We start from the raw sequence: 24,117 nt of genomic DNA, 5'->3' as shown, positions 1-24,117 counted from the left end.
AAGTGGTTTTGCACCCAGTGAATATTTACTTTTGAAGTTCACAAATAAAAATATACTGCAACTGTACACTGAAACAAACAATTTTCTTGTCATTTCATGCTTTTAGTTACAAAACAATAACTAATTGAAGTTTGAATTGGAAAATCCCGCCAAACAACGCCATACTGGAAATAGCGTCATTGTTCTTCCCAGCAATGGGTGAGTTTACATTCGTTTTTACTCTGAAATTGGCTAAATGAGAGAAACAAATTATGTAAATATAATTTGTTAAACCCCATGATTTAAATGGTGAGTTTATAAAAATATAATCCACAGTTATTTTTCAATAAAACACTAAAAAAATAAGACATTTTTCGAAACTGTATCAACTGCATCTACATGTACATTTGCATGATAAAAAAATCACACGATAAAACAAGAGGGCCAAAAGAGCCTATGCTCTACTGGCTGGGTTTGTGTGGTCAACATCACTGTTTTCGAAAAGAACCAACCTCTTGTGGATAACTGAATACTGTACAAGTTTCATCGAGATACAATCAAAACTGAAGATTGCATCATGTTGGCAAGCATTTTTTACACAATAGCATTTTTTTTATACTATCAAGGCCTAAAATCAGCGGGTCTGGCTGGTTTTCAAAAGGAACCAAGCTCTAATGGATATGTAGATACTGTACAAGTATCATCGAGATACACTCAAAACTGAAGGCTGTATCGTGTTAACAAGCAATTGTTTACACAATAGCATTTTTTATACTATCAAGGCCTAAAATCTAGGCATGCATGGGCGGGTCTGGCTGGTTTTCAAAAGGAACCAAGCTCTAATGGATATCTAGATACTGTACAAGTATCATCGAGATACACTCAAAACTGAAGGCTGTATCGTGTTAACAAGCAATTGTTTACACAATAGCATTTTTTTTATACTATCAAGGCCTAAAATCTAGGCATGCATGGGCGGGTCTGGCTGGTTTTCAAAAGGAACCAAGCTCTTATGGATATCTAGATACTGTACAAGTATCATCGAGATACACTCAAAACTGAAGGCTGTATCGTGTTAACAAGCAATTGTTTACACAATAGCATTTTTTATACTATCAAGGCCTAAAATCTAGGCATGCATGGGCGGGTCTGGCTGGTTTTCAAAAGGAACCAAGCTCTAATGGATATGTAGATACTGTACAAGTATCATCGAGATACACTCAAAACTGAAGGCTGTATCGTGTTAACAAGCAATTGTTTACACAATAACATTTTTTATACTATCAAGGCCTAAAATCTAGGCATGCATGGGCGGGTCTGGCTGGTTTTCAAAAGGAACCAAGCTCTAATGGATATGTAGATACTGTACAAGTATCATCGAGATACAATCAAAACTGAAGGCTGTATCATGTTAACAAGCAATTGTTTACAGACGCCCCGATGCACATACTACGTACACATTACCATCGCATAAGCTCTTCTGGCCTTTGGCCAGTACAGCTAAAAACACATCAATTGAGCTTAGACTGGTATAATCACAAAGTGTGAAGCATGGAGAGTGTGTCAATAAGCTGGTCTAGAGAGAGAAAGTCTGTGGTACCACTATAGGTGTCTATCAACTCATACTGGGCTGGATCTTCCTGGCACTGAAATATGTAAAACATCTTTATTAACACTAGTTTAAACACACTATAATTTATGTCATGAAAAAGTGCAGATGAAAATATTTATGTATACAATTTTACATAATTTTATCCATAAAATAATAACCAATATGTTTTTAGGTCATTAAAAAACTCTTAAAAGTGTCTTAAAACATTGTAAATGGAGTTGCATTAGCCTGTATCAGACAAATACCCCTTTTGGCAATTTTATTAAAAATCTAGATAATTGGGATTAAATACAATGACTTGTTAAGGAAACTAGTAAAATTATTAATTTGTTATTGCCATAAAAGCAGAAAATTACAATGTACAAAAAAGTTCTACAAATTCAAACCATGCAATAATAAATGCTTTTGCAGAGTAGCACCATACATAAGATGAACTTTTAAACAGTTAAATAATAAAAAGTCAGTGTTTTATTACTGGAATGTCTCTTTTACAATTCATAACATAGAACCTTTTGATAAACCTCTGTGATACCCACCTTCTTCCCAACCACTATAATGTATGGGAACCCCTGTCTGTTGAGCTGGTTCTTTCTCCAGCCTATGGTCCTGTCCACGCGGTCATCAATCACCACATCATGTCGCAGAGAGGGCAGTGAACACAGGCGGTCATACAGTTCGTCTGACAGTTTCAGAAATGGGCCACTGTCCTGACTTTTCTGCAAATATGGTAGATATTTGTGCATTATATACTGAACAATTCTGACTACTGACACATTTTACAGAATCTTTTATTTATAATACCTAAAAAAACAAAAATATACAAATGCAATGGGAACTGATTGTTAGGCTCTAATTCAAAAGTTTTCACTACCTGTAGACTCAAAACTTGGAAATACTACTACCATTTCAAGTTTCAATTAATGTATTTTGGAAGTTTTTGTAAAATGTTGCTAAAAATGATGACAACAACAAAAACCCACAGAACAACATGGCATTGACAATACCTTGATTTTATTTATTGCCAAAGGGTTCATCAGATTTATTTTTCATTTCAGAAGTGAATATGCTTTTGCGCCAATAAATAGAACATTGTGGTATGACCCTTAAATATTAAAATTCTTCCTACCTGTGGTAAAATGGCAACCTGGTATGGAGCTATAAGCCTGGGCCAGCGTATACTTTCACCATCATGTAACACCTCCACGCCAGCCTGCAGTATACGACTGACTCCCAGACCATAACATCCCATCTCTGTAGTGCTGAAGATGTATGATGTATGAGTTTCACATATATTACCATTTTAAGATTGATTTTTTTTAAAAATTTCTCATGGCCACAACTTTATCTGAAATAATTGGATCAATACAGGCAGAAATAGGTCTATTTGTAACAACAGCTAACACAGAGACAGCGGGCCGGACTATTCTGCCACTTTAAGTTTAAGAATTGCAAAGTTATGGTGAAGCATGCATTGATCACTGCAAAATTTAATAACAAGCAAAACCTTAACCAGAATTTCCAAATAATAGAGGGCCATAATTTACATAATATGCAAAGAAGAGTTATACACCTTGACTACTTAAGTATGTTTGAAAGATGAGTATTGTAAGGAGCCACAAGTAGTTGCTGAGATAATAACCTATGTGTGCTTACATGCAATCCCTTTACCAGAGATTTTAAAGTCAAATAATAAAGGGCAATTTAGCATTTATGCAAGATAGAGTTATCTTGCTTTACTATTTAAGTTTAATAATGTAAGGCCATAATTTTCATAATATGCAAAAAAGTGTTATCTAACTTGCTAATTCAAGTAGGTTGGATGGTTTTGTACCATTGTAAAAAGTCTCAATGCAATATATCCAGTAAATGCTGAGATATTAATCTATGTGTGCTTACATGCAACACCTTAACAATAATTTTTAAGTCAAATTATAAAGGGAAATAATTTGCAGTATATGCAAGGTTGAGTTATCCAACTTGTTTAATGAAGTAGGTTGGTTGGTGTGCTTACATGCAAAATCTTAAACAGAATTTCTAAATCAAATAATAAAGGCCCATAATTTGCATTATATACAAAACAGTGTTATCAATAGTATACAATTCATTAATAAAGTAAGTTGGGTAGTTGGGTACACATATATATCTAAAGTTTCAATACAAAACATGATCTATTTCTGAGATAATGACTTAAAGGTGCCTACATGCAAAACCTTAACCAAGGTGTGACACAGACGCCAACGCCAGGGTGAGTACTATAGCTCTCCTTATTCTTCAAGAAGTTTAAAATGACCCAAAGGGATATACATGATGCAAAAGTGTCACTTTTCTCAAAAAAAATGTTTGGCATCATAATTTATTTTAATTCCAAAATCCAGGGGTTCTAGCAGCTGATAAATGTCAATCCTGAAAAATAGCCAGGGGTGTGTATGAGTATGAGGGATTCATACCCAAAGTGGGGCAAAGGAGCTTAGATCCTTTTTCAAACTGTTTCCAGTCATTCCAGTTAATTTTTCATTCCAGTACTTCCTTTTGTTTTTGCTGCAAATATCTGACCAAAAACAATCTTTACAACTTTATGATAGTTTGAGAATTAGTTTAAAGCGCTTATTCATGATTAAATCTGAACTAAACCCCCTGGTTTTCATTATATTTACTTCTCTTGATTTTGATTTTTGTGTAGTACATTGTATTTTTGTGCAATCACAACATGGCTCATCCATGTGTAAAGAGTTATTTCCATAAGTTAACAACACTGAATACTCACATTCTTTTGCCCTCTTTGTTGGTCACTTTTGCATTAAGAACTTCGGAATATTTTGTCCCCAGCAAAAAAGCATGACCCACCTGTAAGAAGACCAAAAGATCTGGCTAGGCCTTTCCTCATGTAGATAATACCTGACATCAATAAAAAGCATGTGGATACCATACATGGCCCACATATCACAATATATACTTAAGTCAATTCTAAATCTCAATCCTAATTTTACCACATAACAGCAAAGTAGGAATTTGTTTGTGTGTATGTTTTCTCTTTTTAAAAATACATTCTCTCATAGATTATATTGATACAATAATTTGGCCTATATTATATAGAACTAGAAATGTATCCATAGGACACGGATGCTCCCATATGTTGCGTTTGTCACAAACGCAATGGCCATTATTTTGTCCATTCCCCATAAATGTGCATCGAAATACGAGTTCCACAAACCAAGCGTAGTGAGAAATGAAAGCCGAGGTGTACATCATCGCCTAAACAGCATTCCATTACTCTTGGTTAAATAGTTTTGGAGTTTCGAGTGACAGAAGTCCTGAAATGACAATTTTTTGCTAATTCAAGGGCCATAATACTTAATTTACATAGTGCAGCTGGAAACAAACACTCCAGGTTCACAACTTCACCACTCCATGAACATTCACCTATGGTCTCATGGCTCTATATAATATAGTTTTGCAGCTTGTATGTATGTATGTGTATGTATTTCTTTAGACCTTTCGATCAAGGATAACCCGTGAAAGTGCAAGCACTTATTTCCAACGGGGTCCTTTGTTTTTGCTGAAGGGACAGCACGCTGAAGAGACAGTGGTGGGATACAAGGAAGTCCGGGTGCGAGACCCTAGCTCTTTTTCGAAGAGACCCCTTGGTTCTTTTACGTGCTCGGTGTAAAGCACCGATACACGGGGTACAACTTTCCTGGGTTAAACCAGTACTGAGTACACCACTTTTCCAAGCACTACCCTTTAAATGCCAAGCGCCAGGCAAGGGAGCTACTTGTACCATCTTTTAACGTCTTTTGGTATGACGCGGCCAGGGATCGAACCCACGACCTCCCGCTCCGTAGGCGGACGCTTATCCACTAGGCCACGGAGACGGTTAAGCTTTGAGCAACAGAAGTCCAGAAATGCTAATTCAAGGGCCATACGTCTGGTGTGTTTTTTAAGTGCAGCAGGAAACGAAACCCCAGGTGCAGGTTTCTTGACTGTAAGTGAAATACGAGTTTTGGAGTTTAAAGCGACAAAGGTTTGCATAATACTTACAGTCACATGATCTGACAAGGGCAAACCTATTTCCCCCCGCCCCACCCCATTTTATAACAAGAGGCCCATGAGGGCCTATGCTCTACTCGCATGGCTCTTGTGGTCATTTTCAATCCAGAGCATGTATGTATGGGTAATAGGTAACAAACATATAGTTCACGTTATGTGTTTGTGTTTTCAGGGATGATAACAGAGCCAAGTTGCCAACCCTGAAAATGTCTGCGTGGGGTTCAGGGGGCCGCTTAAGGCCCCCGATGGGTTCAGGGCAAAGCCCTGGTGGGGGGACAAGGGGGGCAAAGCCCCCCGAAGCTTTCCGGATTATAGGGATTCTAATACCCCTTTTTTGCCTTAGAATAGTGTTCAAATAGTACACCTTTTGGTTTGGTAGATATAATTATGTTCAACACGAGACATCCACAATCAGAACAATTATCAGGAATATTAGCAGTGAAGTTTAACACCTTTGTCTTTAAACAAAGTTAAATTTACTTTTTATTACCTGAAGTCACAGGCATTAGACATGTACCTGACATTTTGGTTCAGTTGTCCACTTCCCATAAAACTCAACTGGCTATGATGAAATGCCTATGTATGAACAGTCTACACTGTGGGATGTTTGATTTATAATAATGAACAACATATCGATTATCATGCTTGCAAATGTTTACTGTAAAAGTGTTAATTATTCAATTTTTATGTATCATATAAAGAGTATTTCCATTTTCTGCACATTTAATGAGAATGTAATGTTATTAATTATTATATATATTATTCAAAGTAATATCCAAACGGGACTTAAATGCTTTGGCAGCGTAGCCGTTGTGGACATGGTGGACTTTGACATATTCTGGTCCCTAAGCCAGATTCTTTCCCCAAATGGTGTTAAATGAGTCCAGTAGCACACAAACTAGATTGTCCCACGACAGTTCAAGTCTCTCGAACAGGCTTTCAAATTCTATGAAAATTGATTCAGGATCAGCCCTTGTGATTTTTAAGAAGGCCAAATGTCTCAACACTATTTCTTTCTCTATAGCAGAAAAATAATTGTCAGTCATTGACAGTAACAACTGGATGCACTGGCTGAGGTGTCTGTTTATCCCTGACTTTTGTAACCATCAACATACCTGGAAATACAAATTACAACTATAGAATTTATATCTCACTCAAACTGGGTCCTCAAGAAGTTTTGTTGAACTGTCTCAAATAGAAAATAAAATGACTGCCTCTACGTAATATGTATTACTACTACAAAATATTTATTCTTTTTTTTTTTAATTTGAACCAAACCAATTTTCATTTGAACCTCCCATTGTGGTCAACAGCCACTTCTTATTGAGAACAATGCTTCAAAGATTATGAGAATAATAAAGAAACGGTTTACAGCGTAAACTTCAATCGGCCAAATAAAATTTGTAAAATAAACATCGATTATTATGACACAATCCGAATCGGGATAATGCTACATGCGCAAAATTCATTATACAGATATTCTGGCTTTCACGGATGGCTCCACACTAGGTAACCCAGGACCAACAGGAGCAGGGGCTGCTATATTCCTCGAGGGGTACAATAGTTACCCAATTCTTCTAAACAAGAGTGTCTCAACTCACAGCAACAACTACACAGGAGAACTTGTCGGTATAGAAATAGCGCTGCATTTCTTAGTCTCACTCGGGATAAAAAACAGGTCAATACAAATATTCACCGACTGCCAGAGCGCAATTCACACACTTCTACTGAGCTACCCACAAATAACATTGAAACTGTACTTGACATTAAATCACATCTATCCAATATTGATGAAAAAGAGAACATTTTGCAAGTGCATTGGATACCTGGACACCAAAACATCAGGGGCAACAAACTTGCAGACCAACAAGCAAAAGTAGGGGCAATGGATGCTACAAAGCTAGCCCAAGAATTTGATAAAAACATAGATGGAAAAACAGTGAGACAAATGATGAAATGCAAAATTAGGGAGGAAAAATGGCCGTGACAATACCACCACAAAGAAAAATCTGTTGCCATACATGATGTTTCCATTGAGCCAGGTGGGCCAAAATCACTCCGTAACATACAGACAACTGCTGTGACTCATGTAAACTGCCAGAAACAGCAGATCACTACATTTTCCATTGCTTAAAGTACTCAGATGCCAGAAAAAAGCTACAGCAGCGGACGGAAGAAATTCTCCATAGGTACGATGTTTCGTGCTCAGTCATCACAACAGGAGTACTGGCAGGGGAAGTACATAACATTTCTATTGGAGCAAAGCAAGATTTGGTGACTTCTTTGTGTGACTTCCTGCGAGATACAAACAGACTGTAATTAACGCCTGAAAGAACAAAATAAGAATACCAACAATTAAACTTATTTTTCTACAAAAGTAAAGAGTTTAAGTACACAGAGATTCATAGCACCAAGACGATAACGACGAATGAAGTCGATAGCACATCGAGATCATAGGCGACAACAAAGCCATAATTCGATATACCACCACCACCATTCATTATTAGTTTGATCACTTTCTACTAACTTAAAAAGAAACGATGTGGGAATTTCTCTTAACTAGAAATGTGTCCATAGGACACGGATGCCCCCACTTCGATTTTTTGTCACAGAAAATAAGCCATAATGATTATTCAGGATAATCTGCACAAGGGCAAATCCTTTTCAAAAATTAGATCGGATAAGATATTTTTTAAGTATTGTTGGGAAATAAAGGGCCCTAACTCCTAAATGATTAAAGCAATTTCCATGGCTATCGAACTTGATCAAGGTATTATGGTCACAAACATGTGTTAAAAGTTTGGTGAGAATTGGACAAACAGTTTTCAAGAATTAGATCGGAAACAATCTTCGGGACGTATTTTTCAAGTCTTTTTTTGCAAATAAAGGGCCGTAACTCCTAAATGACACAAGCGATTTCCATGGCTATCGAACTTGATCAAGATATTATGGTCACAATCATGTATGTAAAGTTTGGTGAGGATTGGACACATACTTTTCAAGAATTAGATTGGAAACATATATTTTTGAAGTATTTTTGGCAAAAAAGGGCCGTAACTCCTAAATGACTAAAGCGATTTCCATGACTATCGAACTTGATCAAGATATTATGGTCACAAACATGTGTTTAAAGTTTGGTGAGGATTGGACAAACGGTTTTCAAGAATTAGATCGGAAACAATCTTCGGGACGTACGTACGTACAGACAGACAGACGTACGTACGGACAAGGGCAACCCTATATGCCGCCACTTTGTGGGGGCATAAAAATAAATGGCAAATATACCCTTTAAATCGACGAATCGATGTTTCGAAGTTGGTGGTAGTCGTTTTTTTTCCAATTGCCAATACCTGTTTATTCGTCTTCGTCGTCTGTCATATCCGGATACGACCCGGATACTAACTTCTACTCCTATCGGTAATTTCCGTAATCACCGGATGCTATCTTAACCAATCATATAGCTCGATTGCCAAGACGTAAATAGGTTCGTTAATTTCCGGCTTTATACTTCCGGAAAACTCACATTTCGTACCCATATATTGTTCGAACTGAGCTCGATTCCCTCCCTGTACCCCTCCCCCCTAGAAAAAAACTCAACGGATTAACATTAATCTCAAAATCGATCCGCGAGGCCTTAAATCCGGATTAATCCGGAATTTTATAATTTCTGCTGTTTTGTGTTCCCAATTTTAGTATACCATACCTATGAACCCTGGGGGATGGCCAGTAATGACCCCAGGGGCATAATTTAAACATTCACAAGCAATTGTGTTTAGATGGATGCGGGGACACACAAAATGATTTTCAAACATTTCCCAATTTAAGTACCGTATACCAAACCTGTGAACCCATGGGCATGGCCAAATGTATTATTTTTTAGCAATAACTCAAATACATTTTGTGCCATAGAAGTAATTTGCCTTGGAATATTGAGCAATGATGATTATCAACACAATGCATAAGAGAATGCACTTTTCAAAATAATGAAGCATTACTTGTTTATTATGAATAATGTCATGCTGTAATGTGGAAACAAAAGTTGAGATTGAGAAATGACTTGAGCATTTTTGTGATGTTGGGGCTGGGGAGTTTGAAAAATACTAACTCTTAGGCTCACAGCACAATACAAGTTATACAATACTCGCTGAAATCAACCTACATTTGTATATGATGTAAACTACATGTGGATATGATAGGAATTATTCAAATCAATGTCATGTACATGGTAATATTTTGGTGTCTTATTTCAGAAATATATAACTATGTCAGACTTGTGGAATGCACCAATTCAAGGTTTTATGATCATTCAGTACCTCAATGCCAGTTTGTATTTTCATGGCTGACTGACACTGCGGACAAGCCACATCTTCACTCTGATTCTGTTCATCTGCTCCAACACAAATAACAAGGTATTAGATCATACTGATTTCAATATGGACACTCATCAAAATGAAATATGTTATATAGTTAAACACTATTTGCTATAACTCACTTGGCTTGATTTCCTCATTGGCTAAAACTGGATCAAAGGACAGATTTCTTTTTACTATTATGTTCATACATGTATGTACCGGATGGCTCCAGGGTCGAATTGTCGCCAGACTCGATATATACATGTATGTAAAGACTACTGTGTTAGAAGCTTTGAATTCAAACTAAGGTCAATGAAAAACTATTTGAGAGTCTCATAATGTTAACAAGGAAAGTCCCTGCAGTTTGGTACTTCATATTCAAATTCCTTTTGTGTTATAATTATTGGTGATGATTGCTGATTGGTTAGTGAGCCAGAGTCTTAATCAGAAGATCCTTGGTTCGGTCCCCACTGGGTGCTTTGAGGCTGATCATAGAATCCTGTGTTCAATCTCCACCTGGAGCTTTATGGATGATCAGACGATCCTGGGTTCGATCTCCACCCGGAGCTTTATAGATGATCAGAACTGATTATCATGTGTGACAGATTAAACCAAAACGTACAAATATTGTCGCTAAAAAGCTCTACACAGCTTATGCTCCGTCTTGATCATTGATATGTAAAATAGATCTTCCCTTCACCTTTATACATAACACAATAAGCCATGGCTCATACTTACCAATTAATTCAATGTTTGATCCAAAGCCACACCTGAAATATATTTAAATACTCATCTATAAATATGAAACTGAAACAATACTTTTATTTATAAAAAATTAAACAGAATACGATCGTAACTGGTTTTGATTAACTGGTTTTGATCGATAAAGATATCCTATAATAAGCAAATGTGCAGTGATAACAAACACTTTAAAGGCATACAATTCCAGTACTGGTGAACTAGTTGTTTGACATACTGTTTTTTAAGCTGTATGCCACAGTATGGGGTACTACAAGTCCAAATGAGGTATTGTCAGATCTTCTTTTTTACATGGCCTGTTAAAAGAATTAATGCACCTGGGTTACAGAATGGGACGTATGGTGTTATGCGGTTTAAAATAGTGTAAATTAAAAGACCACTTTATTTAAATACATTCATAAGATTGCAACATTAGCAAGCTGAAAATGGATCGGTGTTGGCTTAAAGACCCTTCTGCAGATGGTGATAACATCCTCAGCCAATATCAGGTTTTATTTAATGAACTTTACACTAGCAAGATAGAAGTGTTCCTTATTTCTATTTTTGGATTGTTATTGCATATGAGTAGAATTGTCAAAGAAGTGAAATGACGCATGTCGCGCCTACAGCCTTTCAACAATTTCAGCGCTTTTATTTGTACTGGTAATACAAACCCATATGGATGAAGGCACTGATCACTGATAAGTGGCAAAACATGTTTAACAGGTTTCGCATAATGTATTCAGCCTAATTTAACAAGCAACTGGCATGAGCCAAGTTGTTCTACAGTCCTATACTGACATTGTACCAATAAAGTTTTTCCAAATGCAGTATAATATAGAAACACATACTTATCACAAATAAACAGTGAGTCCTCCCCGATACTTGCTGGAAGATGATACTCATGGGACATCTTACCCCCTATGTTCCCTGTTGCCCCCTCAACTGAAGATCAAATGAAGTATGTATAAAGAATAAAATAATTTCATCTACAATACATGTACTTTGAGAGTTGTCTTTGAAATGACTCTTGCAATCACTTGATAAACCTCCTAGGCATTTCTTAATAACATTTTCAAATGCATGTAAAATTTAGATATGATAACAATTTTATCCCTATCATTGTTATTTGCCAGGTATTTACAATGTTATGCCTCTTAGGGTTGCTCTTCAGTATGTATAAAGCTAAAGTGTAGAACCACAGAGAATGCTACAACATCATTTAAGGATTGATAACAACGGCTAGCTCATGCATGGCCAATGTTTTATCACTGAACTGTGCATGTGCACTCCAGCACCCTACTGAGCAATGCAAAAAAATAGTCACTGTGTATGATATTAAAACATTAAGATATTTTTAAATTATGAATTTTGAGTTCAATTTATAAAAAACAACAACATTGCTTTTGCACACCCAACTGAAGAATTCCTATGAATAACTAATAGATGCCAGGGTAAGCTGGTAGTAGATATCATGTCAGGGTAAGCTGGTAGTAGATATCATGTCAGGGTAAGCTGGTAGTAGATATCATGTCAGGGTAAGCTGGTAGTAGATATCATGTCAGGGTAAGCTGGTAGTAGATATCATGTCAGATGTTCTTGAGGTCCCTTTCAGCAGCAGCAGCAGCAAGTGTTAACAGTGACATGTTACAGCTGTTGCCTTTCCCAAAATATTACCATGCCCTCTGTCAGTCAGTTCTATGAGAAACACAATATATACATACACATGCCACAGCTACATTACATGCAATGGACATATCCAGTGGTACCTTTCATATAGTTCAGTTGGAGCCGGTGAAATATTGTGTGGTAAGTGTCACAAACCAAACTGTACGTTTCTCTGGCAGTTTCCTCATCGAGATCAAATGTATACAGGTCTGAAATGCACAGGGAGCAGGGTTCTCAATAAGTTTCGGTTGAACCGTCTCAAATAGTAAAGTTAACGACCAGCTTCTATTTATTCTACTGAAAATTCATTTAGTTTTCCAAATTTGAACCGGCCCTATTGCCATTTGAACCGTCCATTTTGGCCGGCAGCCGGTTCTTATTGAGAACACTGAGGGAGCACTCTCTGACACAAGATCATGCCAGTTTAGCATTTCAATTACAAATTAGAGACAGTATTTATTTTAACTTTTATTTTTTGTATTCATAATTATTAACTGGATTAATCCCACAAGCTTGCCTGGATAGTAAATAATCAAACAGCTAATGACATTAATATGTGCCATGATGGAAATAAACAAGAAAATGCAAGCAGGACTGGTGTCAATGTTGTTTTCTAATGATCAAGGTGTATAACTGAATAAATAGTTGAACCAGAGTTATAGTACATGTACTTGCTATAATATATGCCCATATTGTATGTTAAACAATGCACCAGTTTTATCAGTGTTCACCTTAACTTTCAATCAATAAGAGACTGTCATTATACATGTACATGTAGTGTTTAAATGTAGTAACGAAATGCTCAATAACTTAAACAAACCCTTCATTTCAAATTCTCTGCCCCTTAAGAGTCCAAACTTGGGCTGCATTTCATCTCTAAACTTTCTTGTTATCTGTAACATAAGTGAGAGATGTATGTGCAATTTCAACCTAATCAAACATTAAATTGCTTAACTAATGAAATCAATGTTCTGGCCACCAGACGGTTGAAATGCCCAATATCCAAACTTTGTGTTGAGAACTAACAGTAATAACAAAACAAAGTAAGTAAAGCATGTCTTCTCTTGACAACAGCAACTTGAACTCGTAAATTTTACTTTTAATACGCTCATGATTCTTAGAATTGAAAAAAAGAAGTAACTAGATGGTACATATGGAAACCTTGTAACATGAAACAATCATACCTGATAAAGCATAAGTGGAAACCTTTTATATGAAAGTCTTTCAAACTGGGCCACCAGACTTGTAACTAGTTCTTCATGGGTCTGCAACAATACAAACATTATCTTAAGTTACATGGGATAATACACATGTAAGGAAGAATGCAAAATATGTTAATAAAGTATTTCTACAACTGACAAATATAGTGCAATCAAGTAATAGTTACTACACCCACAACCCATGTTATTGAAATTGTCAACAAGCGCTTCAGCATAAGTGTATAATTTCAATCATAATGGTAGTGAGAGAAGTAACTATCTTGTACCATGTCGTCGGAAACTGCACAATAGCTTGGTTTGTAATGAATAGCAGCATGGTTCAGCTCTGCCTTCTTGTTACCATCCCAGTATGGGAGATAATGTATAGACTTGAACAAAACAAAACACTCTCAAACAAGGTACAAGTCTGATTTGGACAACTTACAACACAAGTTTGAAGACATTGACCTATAGGAAGTACTAAAGGAAGTGCATGGATTATGTTTCACTAAAGGTTAGTTGACTTCAATAGACATGAATATGAAGACATTGACACTTAAGGAGGTGCATGAAATACTTACTGGACCGAGACAGTATTCTGTTAAATGTCTGTCTTTCAGCTTAAAGAGTTCATCTGTGCCCCATCTTCCTACAAAAGAACAGAATCAAACTACATGTATATCACCCTGAACAATATGTTACATTGTAGTTTACAAACTTTTACAAATTAAAATTGTGTTATTAAAATGAACTTTGTTTACTGTACATTTAAGGTCGATGGAAATCTGACTACATGTATACATCTAAATTCTAAGAGTAAGCCATTAAAGAACCACAGGAGAAAATGTTAATTTACTCTAGTTTTGAGACCGATTACAAACATTGATTTTTTTTATTTAAATTGTTTCAAGTTATATAGATCTAATATTTTTTTCATTGATTTCTTTTTTCTTTTCTATAGCAATAAATGTGCATCATTAAGCAAAGTAAACAAGAAAGAGTAAGAAAGGGCAATGACTCTGTAATATGCTGAAATACAGTTATGGTTCTTGTACACTGCACAAGTAGTACTACTATCCAGTAGTTTTCAAGTTATGCTCCGTACAAGGATAATTGCAAAAGACCGACCGACCGACCGACCGACCAATATACCCCCTTTAAATTAGTTTGTCATGGGTACAATGAGAAGTATAAGTATTTTGTAACCTGTCTTCTTCCAAAGAGCAGCTGTCACCATGGTGGGCATGGAGATTTTCTGGGCACCGATGCTTTGCAATTCTTCATCGATCAGTCTTGTTAACTTCTCCAAGGCACGCAATCCAAGGGGAAGGTAATAGAATGCTCCGTTGTGGCAGGGAAATAATATCTCATTATGCAGGAACAACTTGAAATAAAAATAAAACAGCTATTATTTATACCCATACATGCAATATCATACCAATACAAATTTTAAAGCAATTCCCCACATACCGACATAAACATATATGGAGGCATAGCTCCAATGTGTTTTGGCTTTATACAGTATAAACACAGGTGTAGAAAAAAAAAGTGGTCCATTGCTGTTCTCAAGGAGTTAATTATCAATAAAAAAATTGCACAAGAATTCTTTTGAAAGTGTCATTCGGGTGAAAATACATATCTCGTGTAAACTATTATCTTTAAAGTCATTTTATGTACTTTTATTTTGGCATAATAAGTTTCTGCAAATTAGTGAAATGAAATAAAAGAACAGTTGTATGGAACAGACCAGTTGCAGAGTCAAGGACCCAACACACTTTGTGGATTATTTAAGTATTTGGGAACTTTAGTCTAGAACAGAGGCATAAGATAGTGTAAAACATGAACATGATAATTTTGGATACAGTGAATTTCTTTAACGATTGATTAATAGAACATGTAGGATCAAGCTGATCAAAGACTGATCGTATAAGGCATGAAAACATGTACTGAGATGGTGAGAGAGAAAAAGAGAGTTGAGTGTGAGTGATTGGATAATATATATATAAAAAAATGTCATAACCATTTCTCTTAATGTGAATAATTTCATTTAAGTACCTTGATTGTTCTTGAAACAGTTATTTTTAAAATCATGTGAGGTAGAGCAAGATGGCACAACCGAATTACATCAAGTGACATTGTTTTCTTAAGTACAAAAATATTACTTTTCAGTTTTAAAATTAAAATAGTTATTTGTTTTAAATAAGATTTCGACTCCCAAGTGATAGATGTCTTAGCAACATAGCCCTTGCAAAATAACACCAAAAGAACAGTTTCTAATGTTTTTTAAGCATGCTTGCATGTCAAGCACAGCAAGCTCAGATACCATAATTATCTCATGTTTTTCAATTTTCTTCAGGGTGTAGTTTTGCTTATGTAAAAATATGCAGAATTGTGTATGGAAGGTTCAAACTTTAACATAGAAATGAATATATACAATGTTATTTCTGCATATGTTTGTTAATTTTAAACAGCACTTTTGGTCAGAATACGGAAAAACGCAGAAATGTGATATTTTTTTATGAAATACGAAACATTCTAGCCAAAAACGTATGTGAATGGAAACAGTCCAAACAGACTCATGGAAAAGCACCTATAAACTTTTGAATGGCCAATGGGGCAACTTTCACATCATGCTCATAGAAGTGCACTACAGAATAATGGGACAAACATTAAAAAATCATGATCATGCATGCATTTTAATGACTTAAATAACAATCTGTACCTCAAATGTATAGAGCACTAATATTTTAAATAGAAAAGTAAATTGTAGATCATAAGCACTAATATTTTAAATAGAAAAGTAAATTGTAGATCATAAAATGATCACTTCTTGTTGAACCATAAACAAAGAGTGATCTCAATCTGGTTGTAAATCTGTCAAGAGCAGACTAAGCTGAGTGAGCGAGTGAGGCTGAGTTTCCATCAAGGGTCCATTATGCTTCTGAAGCTTTTTTGTAGTCTTTATCAATGATCTTCCTGAGCACCAAAAAACAACAACAGAAATATATGCATACAATGCCAACACTCAAGTATTCAGGGGAATCACAGTACATATGAAAAAAATCAACATTACTACAGGAAGACATTTATTGTATGAGTGAAACGTCCAGAAATTTCACCTGGATAAACGCAAGACAATGCCAATAGGAATTTATACAACAAGACTATGCATACATGTATAAATTAACACAAGACTTGCCATATAATGCAACACCAACAGCAGAAATAGGTGTTGATATGACTTGAGACAATAAATTATTTTGATTATGGGAAAGAAATCATTTCACTCTTCTTGAGTGCAATAATAGACTGGGATGATTTGCCAGCTGGTATAAAAATATCTCAATCTTTTATCATTTCAAAACATCGAACAAAAACCATATGTTTGATAAAGCAAAACATTCCTAGAATGCATGCTGTCATCATTATACTAACTTTCAAAGAAATTTAAAGTCAGTTTAGAAACAATATTTTGTTAACCTTCAATTTCTAAGTACTTATTAATCCTATTATTGGATCTTCATTTTATAAATTATGTGTTATTGTATGCATTTCAATAGTAAGTATAAATACAAAGGCCCTAAAGGGAAATACGCTCCAGACTTTTTATGGGCCATCTTAGGTTATAACACACTAATCTTCAATAACATTTCTTGAGTAGAGTTACTTATTATAGTTCTGAGTACTGCTTAATGTTAGCATTGGATATTATGTATTACAAATTGTATACTTTGTGTGTTATAACCTAAATTAACATCAATCAATTATGGAGCTCTCACAAAAAAAATATGATCATTTTAGACAATGTTCTGAGAAGAGCAACTAAATGGATTCCAGACTTTTTTAACCTGCCATACGGGGTCAAAATAGATTCACACAATCGAAGCGACTTTAAAAAAAAGCATATACTGGTTAGGGACCCCTTTTAGTTGTTTTTCTTGAATATCTTAAAAACCTACTAAAATGACAGTGCACTGTAAAAATAATTCGCCAATCTTAATTAATTTAAAAACATCTGTAAATTTATGTTCCTGATTACCAGTAAAATATGTTATTTCTTTCTATTTACTATAAAATTAAACATGTTGCTGTTTAATTGAGTATGTTGGGTTGAAATATTTTCAAATTTGCATACATGCCATATTTCTGAGAGGCATCCCAGGGGATTTTGGTCTGAATTCCAGGGGATTTTGATATTACACCAGGGGATTTTTATGCATTTATAATTTAATAATAAATACAGAAATACACTATTATTACAATAATTTTTGGACTTAGTCATCATGGTCGTTCATGGAATTTCACACTCATAATATAATGGATGCTTTCCACTGTCAACCTGAAGCAAGTTTAAAAAAAAAAATATATATATATTTTTTTTTAAATTCCAGGGGATATTGATCCCCCGACAGGGGATCAGGGGATGGGTCGGAATTCAGGGAGATTTCTCCCCCCGCCGGGGGATATGGCATGTATGATTTTGTTTAGTGTTTAATACCGCTGGAAGAAATATGGTGCAATGTCAATATTGTTAATAAATTCCCTGTTTTCAAAGAAAAATAGTAATTTTCCTATAATCATTCATTGGCGGTGTGTAAACTTACTTTATACTCCCACTCGGATATAGCACTGTCACACGGGACCCCCATTTTATGTCCCTCCCAGTAGACAATTTGTATTTTTAGAGAAGCGACCGGGAATCAAACCTGCGACTCCTGGATTGATAGTCAAGTGTGTTTCCACTAGACCACTGATCGGCCACATTGAAGCTTCATTTGAACACAAAAAAGTATTTGTATGAACAAACGAAGTGGTACAGGCAAAAAGTGCTCCTTACCTAGTAAGTGAAAAAGTGCTATTATTTTAGAAAACCGGTAAAATTTAGCAAAAACTGTTCTAAATGCCAAGATTAGAATACAGGAAATGTTCCTGTCATAGCAGTCTAGCAGACAGGTGTGTGCTTTGAATTGACTACTGCAACTGGACAGGACAGAAGAAGTAAAGAGGCTGAGGATATCTTTCTACCAACGATAGTCTACGATAATATTACTAATTAATTACATATAGTGTGTCGATATGTACAAACATTTTGACTTTTAGACGTCAGTCCAGTGTCTCTCAGTTTGGAGGGAGGAAGTAAATACATGCGACTAAGGTAATTTCTCTTAGAAACATTTCGCCTTGAAAACGAATGCAACAGCTTTTCGGTCGATTTAAGAAGTACTGTTGAAACAAGCAACGGTTGCTTTCGGAACATATTGTGACAGGAGCTGAATTTTACAACGTTGAAATATTGTAGCGCTAGTGCTGAGCTTCGAATTATAATTATTAATTAAAAGGTCAGGTAATTCGCAAGCACACAGTCAGTATTTGTAAAGCTGGCAAAGTTGCATATTTTTCCACTGGTAATTATTTCTGATTATTAGTTAAGCCATACTGGATAAAGTCACAAATCCGAACACTTTTTGAGGTTTTTTACAATTATCTTGGAGAGTTTTTGTTGTAGCAAGTTAAAATTTCGTATGAAACATCTTGGGTTAATGTGACAACATCTGTCAAAGTACAGATTCACGATCTCATCAATTTTATGTCGAAAATTGTTCATTTTATAGACAGTAAATCACCTTTAAATTTATGCTATGGAGGGCACAAATACACTTGAAAAGCGAAAATACATGTTCATACAATTATAATTAATAAGTTTGCTATATTAAATAAACACTTAGCTACAAAGTTATTTATTGTTTCCGATGTTTTTCAAAACATGAAATTCAAATGTAAAAAGTGATTTCTATTTATAAATATCATAAATGTAGGTCAACATAACTGCAAAACTTAAAGATGGCGTGCGCCCTCTGACGTCATTACCCCGTGTGCTACATTTTGATCTTTAAGGTATAAACATTTAATGGCATTTTTTTAGAAAAATACTCAACAAAACAAGATGAAACTTCGCAAATGTGACCAAGGCACACTTTGTATTGATCTAGATCATCAAATAATCGATCACGGTAAACAAACACGTGTTTTAGCTGGTGTTCGGGATTTGTGCCCTGTTCGGAAATGTACCGTCAACCAGTATAGTCAAAGTGTATTCATTACAATCAATATCCAGCCTTATCTTATGTTTTTGTTGTTGTTGTTTTTTGCTTTAGTAAACTATCTTGTCGGCGCAGTCTGGCTGAAATTTTCTCTGACAAAATTCGACAAGGCGTGACATAAAACGTTTGTTTCCAATTTCCTGCACGGCCATATTTTTTGTACCCATGCCTATTTTTCTTAATGCAATCATACCAATTTCTGACTGTTATCTTGGAAGAATTTCCTCCAATCTGGTATTTGTTCTGCTTTTGTGTTTAATTTTTTGGTAGCTTCTTCCTTCTTGAAGTGATTACTCAAAATTTACTGGACGTATGGTCATCAAACTTGACATGAAGGCCTGACCAGTAGATGACCCCTATTGATTTAGGGGGTCATCAGGTCAAAGGTCAATGTCTCCATGAACTTTAATAGTAAAAGGTTGCCAAAGCTTTTCCAAGTGAAAACTCAACAATGCCTAGACCTATGGTAATCAAACTTGACATGGCGGATGGGCCTGCCCAGTAGATGGCCTCTATTGATTTAAGGAGTCATCCGATCCAAGGTCAAGGTCACAGTGACCTTGAATGATGAAAAATTGTTTGAATGATAACTCAACAATGCCTGCACCTTTGGCCCTCAAACTTGACTGGGGGGGGGGGGGAGTTGGGCCTGACCAGTAGATGACCTCATTTGATTTTAGGATCATCAGTTTCAAAGGTCAAGGTCACTGTGACCTTGAACGCGAAAAGCTTTTCTGTGTGATATTGGACAATGTCTGTTGACATTTAGGTTTTGGGTGACCTGTTGTTGACCCCTATGGATTTTGAGGTCATCGAGTCAAAGGTCAAGGTCATAACTCATATTCACACAAGATTTAAATTTATGTCATATTTACTTATTCCCTGCCTCTCAGAGGATACATCTTTTTCTGAAAATATCAGTCATCATCTAAACATGATTAAAAACCTTCTGTCCTCACACTTTGAATGGTCATAATCTTAAAACTGCATGACAATGACAAATCAGCTGTCATTTCGGTCCATGCAAATTTCCTTCAATTTTCAAAATAATCCTGACACAACATGGCCCTCGTTGGGGGGGGGGATGTTTGACAAAAATCTGATGTTGAATCTACCTCTCTGGAGAAATAAATCTTCCTCGCTGGCACAGCAAGAGGTTCACAAGTGAAACATACCATATATCTTTCTGTGGGTCTGTTTTCCAATTTTAGGACAAAATATATTGAAGCCATGTGTTTAGTGGACTATTTTATTGATTTACGCACGAGGGGGTGTATAAAGCATTGATGAAGCAGATACTGATCAGTGAATAATTATTCCTGGCCTTTTAAATCTGGCAACTGTCTAATATGTTAGACATTGTTGTCGGTATTTCATATTTATGACTATTCATCATTTTCATGACTCGTCATCGAATTCAGCATATTTAGAAATGATTGTTGAATGGAAAAATGGTTCCTTTTTAAAGAGAAGGGTTCTCAAAAAAACAACACCGTCACATTTAATAGGACATTTACAGTATTGGCTTAATTTTTGTAACAATAGCCTTTCCACCATCTAAATAAGTCACACAACTATTCCCAGTCTCCTTATGTTTGGGTCATTTTGTCCAGCAATGGTAAGTGTTGCATACATGTACATGCATCTTAATACTAAGAGAAATGGCATGGAGTTATGGAAATGTACATACATATCATACTTTTTGTACTTAAATATGCAACCTTGAAGTTGATGTCTTTTTTCAGTTCTTCTTGAAAATGAAAAAAACAAGGCTTGCAGACGTTTGTGTCCTCTGCTACTGCACATCTAGTTATGGATATTTGTGACAAGCTCCCACAAAAGCCAGAGCGACCTCTTGACAGTGACTGCTGTGGTCAAGGATGTGATCCCTGTGTACTGGACATCTATGAACAGGAACTGGACATCTGGCACCAGGAATGTCACAGACTGACAACTGGTCAAACTTGTGAACCACGAGAATCATCACTTGAATTGGTAAATGCTGAACTTAAACAAAGGCAGAGCACAGTATCCATACTAATACTGTCTAGCTATAAAGCTGTATATTGCATTGTGTTCTTTTCTGGGCTTGCAATTTTGGTTATTTCAATGCTCATTCAATATGTTTAAACTCAAATAAATGTAAATGTAAGGGGAAGGTATTGTTATTAAACTAACAGAAAACTGCTTCATCCAGGTTAATGAAAGGAAATAATAAAACTATTCTCAGTGCTAAAAGTAATTATGTTTCAAATTACTCTTATGACCATTGCTCAAATTTCATAAACCTTTTTTATTGGATTAAAAGGGAATCTGTCCATTGTTACAAATGTATTTGTACTGTAACCTACTGTAATTTATTCATGATCCAATCATAGATTGGATAAGAAACAATTGTAAAATTAACAGCACCTAGCCATTTGTTTTCAAAATAGTTTTCAGTAAGGTTAAGGTAGTTCACGTAGAGTTTTGTTTCCGCAAGTAGTATGCATAACCAGCATAATGCTCAATGAATGATTAACATAGCAGCTGTTGTATTCATTCCAAAAGCGTTTACTTTTATATTACCTCAAGCGCAAAACATACTTGATAGCGCCACCACTAGGGCAACAGCACCACCACTTTTATAAATTTGTGCATTTTTCCTTTTAAAGGAGTGCTTATCAGTTTTGTTGTGTTCGGAATAGGTACTATACATAACAGTTATGTTTGCATGCGTGAGAATGTTCTTACGGGGTGTGTAAGTACCAAAATGTACTTGCTATGCAATCAGATCTCAAAATATGCACAAGTCCGATTCGGGAGAAAAGCTCCTGACACCACAGTTTGCACAATTTGAAACGAAATAGTAACCAGCCTACAGTAGAAGTGTTCTTATACGGTACCACATTCTCCGATTTTCGAAATATGTCCGATAAATGAAATAACCAAATAAAATATAAATCATACTCACGTTTGTTCATGGGCACAGCTCCACCATGGAAGTGTCGACAGCTCTTTTTCTTTGCACCACCGTAAAGTGGTGGAGCTGGCGTTTAGAGGCCATGAAACAGTTGAGCAACTGCCATAAATCATATATACATGTAGGCGTTTTCTTTGAGTAAATGTTCTTTTTTACAGGTACATGTAGATCTACAGAATCAGTGAATGAATTATCTTGTTTCTTTTAATCAAGCCAGCTGGTCCAGTACTTCATCCAGCAGAATACCGACCATTCACTGTTGTGAAGATTGAGAAAGAGACTGAATGTTGTAAGAGGTACACATTTAGTCTGCCTCATGGTGAAACACTGGGGCTCAGGCCAGGTCAGCATGTCATTATGAGGTAAGAGTTTTATTGTAGTTTAGGAATTGTTAACCACTTTTTACCACAAAAATAAATGCCAGAGGTGGTATTCAGTAATGATCTTAATTGGATCCAAGAACATGGCAGCTAATCTGATTGTGGGTATAAATAATGGACCAATACATTGGATGAAGTTGATGATGTATGACAAAAAATTGACTTTTAAGTTGCATATTGAATACCACCCAAGATCAAATATTTAAAGGCTCAATGAGATTGGTCCGAGATTTTACTGTAGACTCTCTAAATAAGGCTAATATCATCGGGCTATAAAATAGACTTGTAAAATAGGTAAGGATCAAGATCATTGCGGGTATACCATATCTTATCTCTACAGGGCAACTATAAATGGTGAAACGGTGACCCGCCAGTATACCATATCTTATCTCTACAGGGCAACTATAAATGGTGAAACGGTGACCCGCCAGTATACCATATCTTATCTCTACAGGGCAACTATTAATGGTGAAACGGTGACCCGCCAGTATACTATATCTTATCTCTACAGGGCAACTATAAATGGTGAAACGGTGACCCGCCAGTATACCATATCTTATCTCTACAGGGCAACTATAAATGGTGAAACGGTGACCCGCCAGTATACCATATCTTATCTCTACAGGGCAACTATTAATGGTGAAACGGTGACCCGCCAGTATACTATATCTTATCTCTACAGGGCAACTATAAATGGTGAAACGGTGACCCGCCAGTATACTATATCTTATCTCTACAGGGCAACTATTAATGGTGAAACGGTGACCCGCCAGTATACTATATCTTATCTCTACAGGGCAACTATTAATGGTGAAACGGTGACCCGCCAGTATACCATATCTTATCTCTCCAGGGCAACTATTAATGGTGAAACGGTGACCCGCCAGTATACCATATCTTATCTCTACAGGGCAACTATTAATGGTGAAACGGTGACCCGCCAGTATACCATATCTTATCTCTACAGGGCAACTATAAATGGTGAAATGGTGACCCGCCAGTATACCATATCTTATCTCTACAGGGCAACTATTAATGGTGAAACGGTGACCCGCCAGTATACCATATCTTATCTCTAC

General features: G+C 36.0%; 2 protein-coding genes across 8 annotated transcripts in view; one reads left to right on the top strand and one right to left on the bottom strand.

The window, feature by feature from the left end:
* Positions 1-617: 617 nt before the first annotated feature.
* LOC128213596 (probable proline--tRNA ligase, mitochondrial) lies at positions 618-18,892 on the bottom strand. The gene is made up of 13 exons (XM_052919489.1): positions 18,682-18,892; positions 14,802-14,979; positions 14,177-14,244; positions 13,581-13,661; positions 13,217-13,289; positions 12,498-12,605; positions 11,580-11,673; positions 10,729-10,760; positions 9,952-10,025; positions 4,356-4,435; positions 2,718-2,850; positions 2,128-2,307; positions 618-1,625 (listed from the first exon to the last, which is right to left on the bottom strand). Exons 1-13 carry the CDS (start codon positions 18,850-18,852, stop codon positions 1,515-1,517), a joined length of 1,383 nt encoding a protein of 460 aa, XP_052775449.1. The 5' UTR covers positions 18,853-18,892; the 3' UTR covers positions 618-1,514.
* The window catches only part of LOC128213597 (NADH-cytochrome b5 reductase-like), a 20,247-nt gene continuing 14,997 nt past the window's right edge, over positions 18,868-24,117 (top strand). The window contains exons 1-3 of one of the 7 annotated variants that reach the window (XM_052919493.1): positions 18,868-18,934; positions 21,442-21,691; positions 22,872-23,020. In XM_052919493.1, coding sequence (XP_052775453.1) covers positions 21,509-21,691; positions 22,872-23,020 — 332 coding nt within the window. In that variant the 5' untranslated portion in view covers positions 18,868-18,934; positions 21,442-21,508. The other 6 variants (XM_052919491.1, XM_052919495.1, XM_052919492.1 and 3 more) reach the window with 6 other exon arrangements.

The sequence above is a fragment of the Mya arenaria genome, chromosome 13 (genome assembly GCF_026914265.1).
Source record: "Mya arenaria isolate MELC-2E11 chromosome 13, ASM2691426v1".
In the NCBI taxonomy this organism is placed as follows: Eukaryota; Metazoa; Mollusca; class Bivalvia; order Myida; family Myidae; genus Mya; species Mya arenaria.
The sequence above is the reverse complement of the archived record's forward strand: the minus strand, read 5'-3'. Positions and strand labels throughout refer to the sequence as shown.

Excerpts from the sequence above, each read along its gene's own strand:
- LOC128213596 (XM_052919489.1), bottom strand. The coding sequence starts at position 18,852 with ATGTTCCGAAAGCAACCGTTGCTTGTTTCAACAGTACTTCTTAAATCG. Across the intron at positions 13,662-14,176 it reads CAGAATACTGTCTCGGTCCA|ACCCATGAAGAACTAGTTAC; the intron begins GTAAGTATTTCA and ends GTATTGTTGCAG. Across the intron at positions 4,436-9,951 it reads AAATACAAACTGGCATTGAG|GTGGGTCATGCTTTTTTGCT; the intron begins GTACTGAATGAT and ends GTCTTCTTACAG.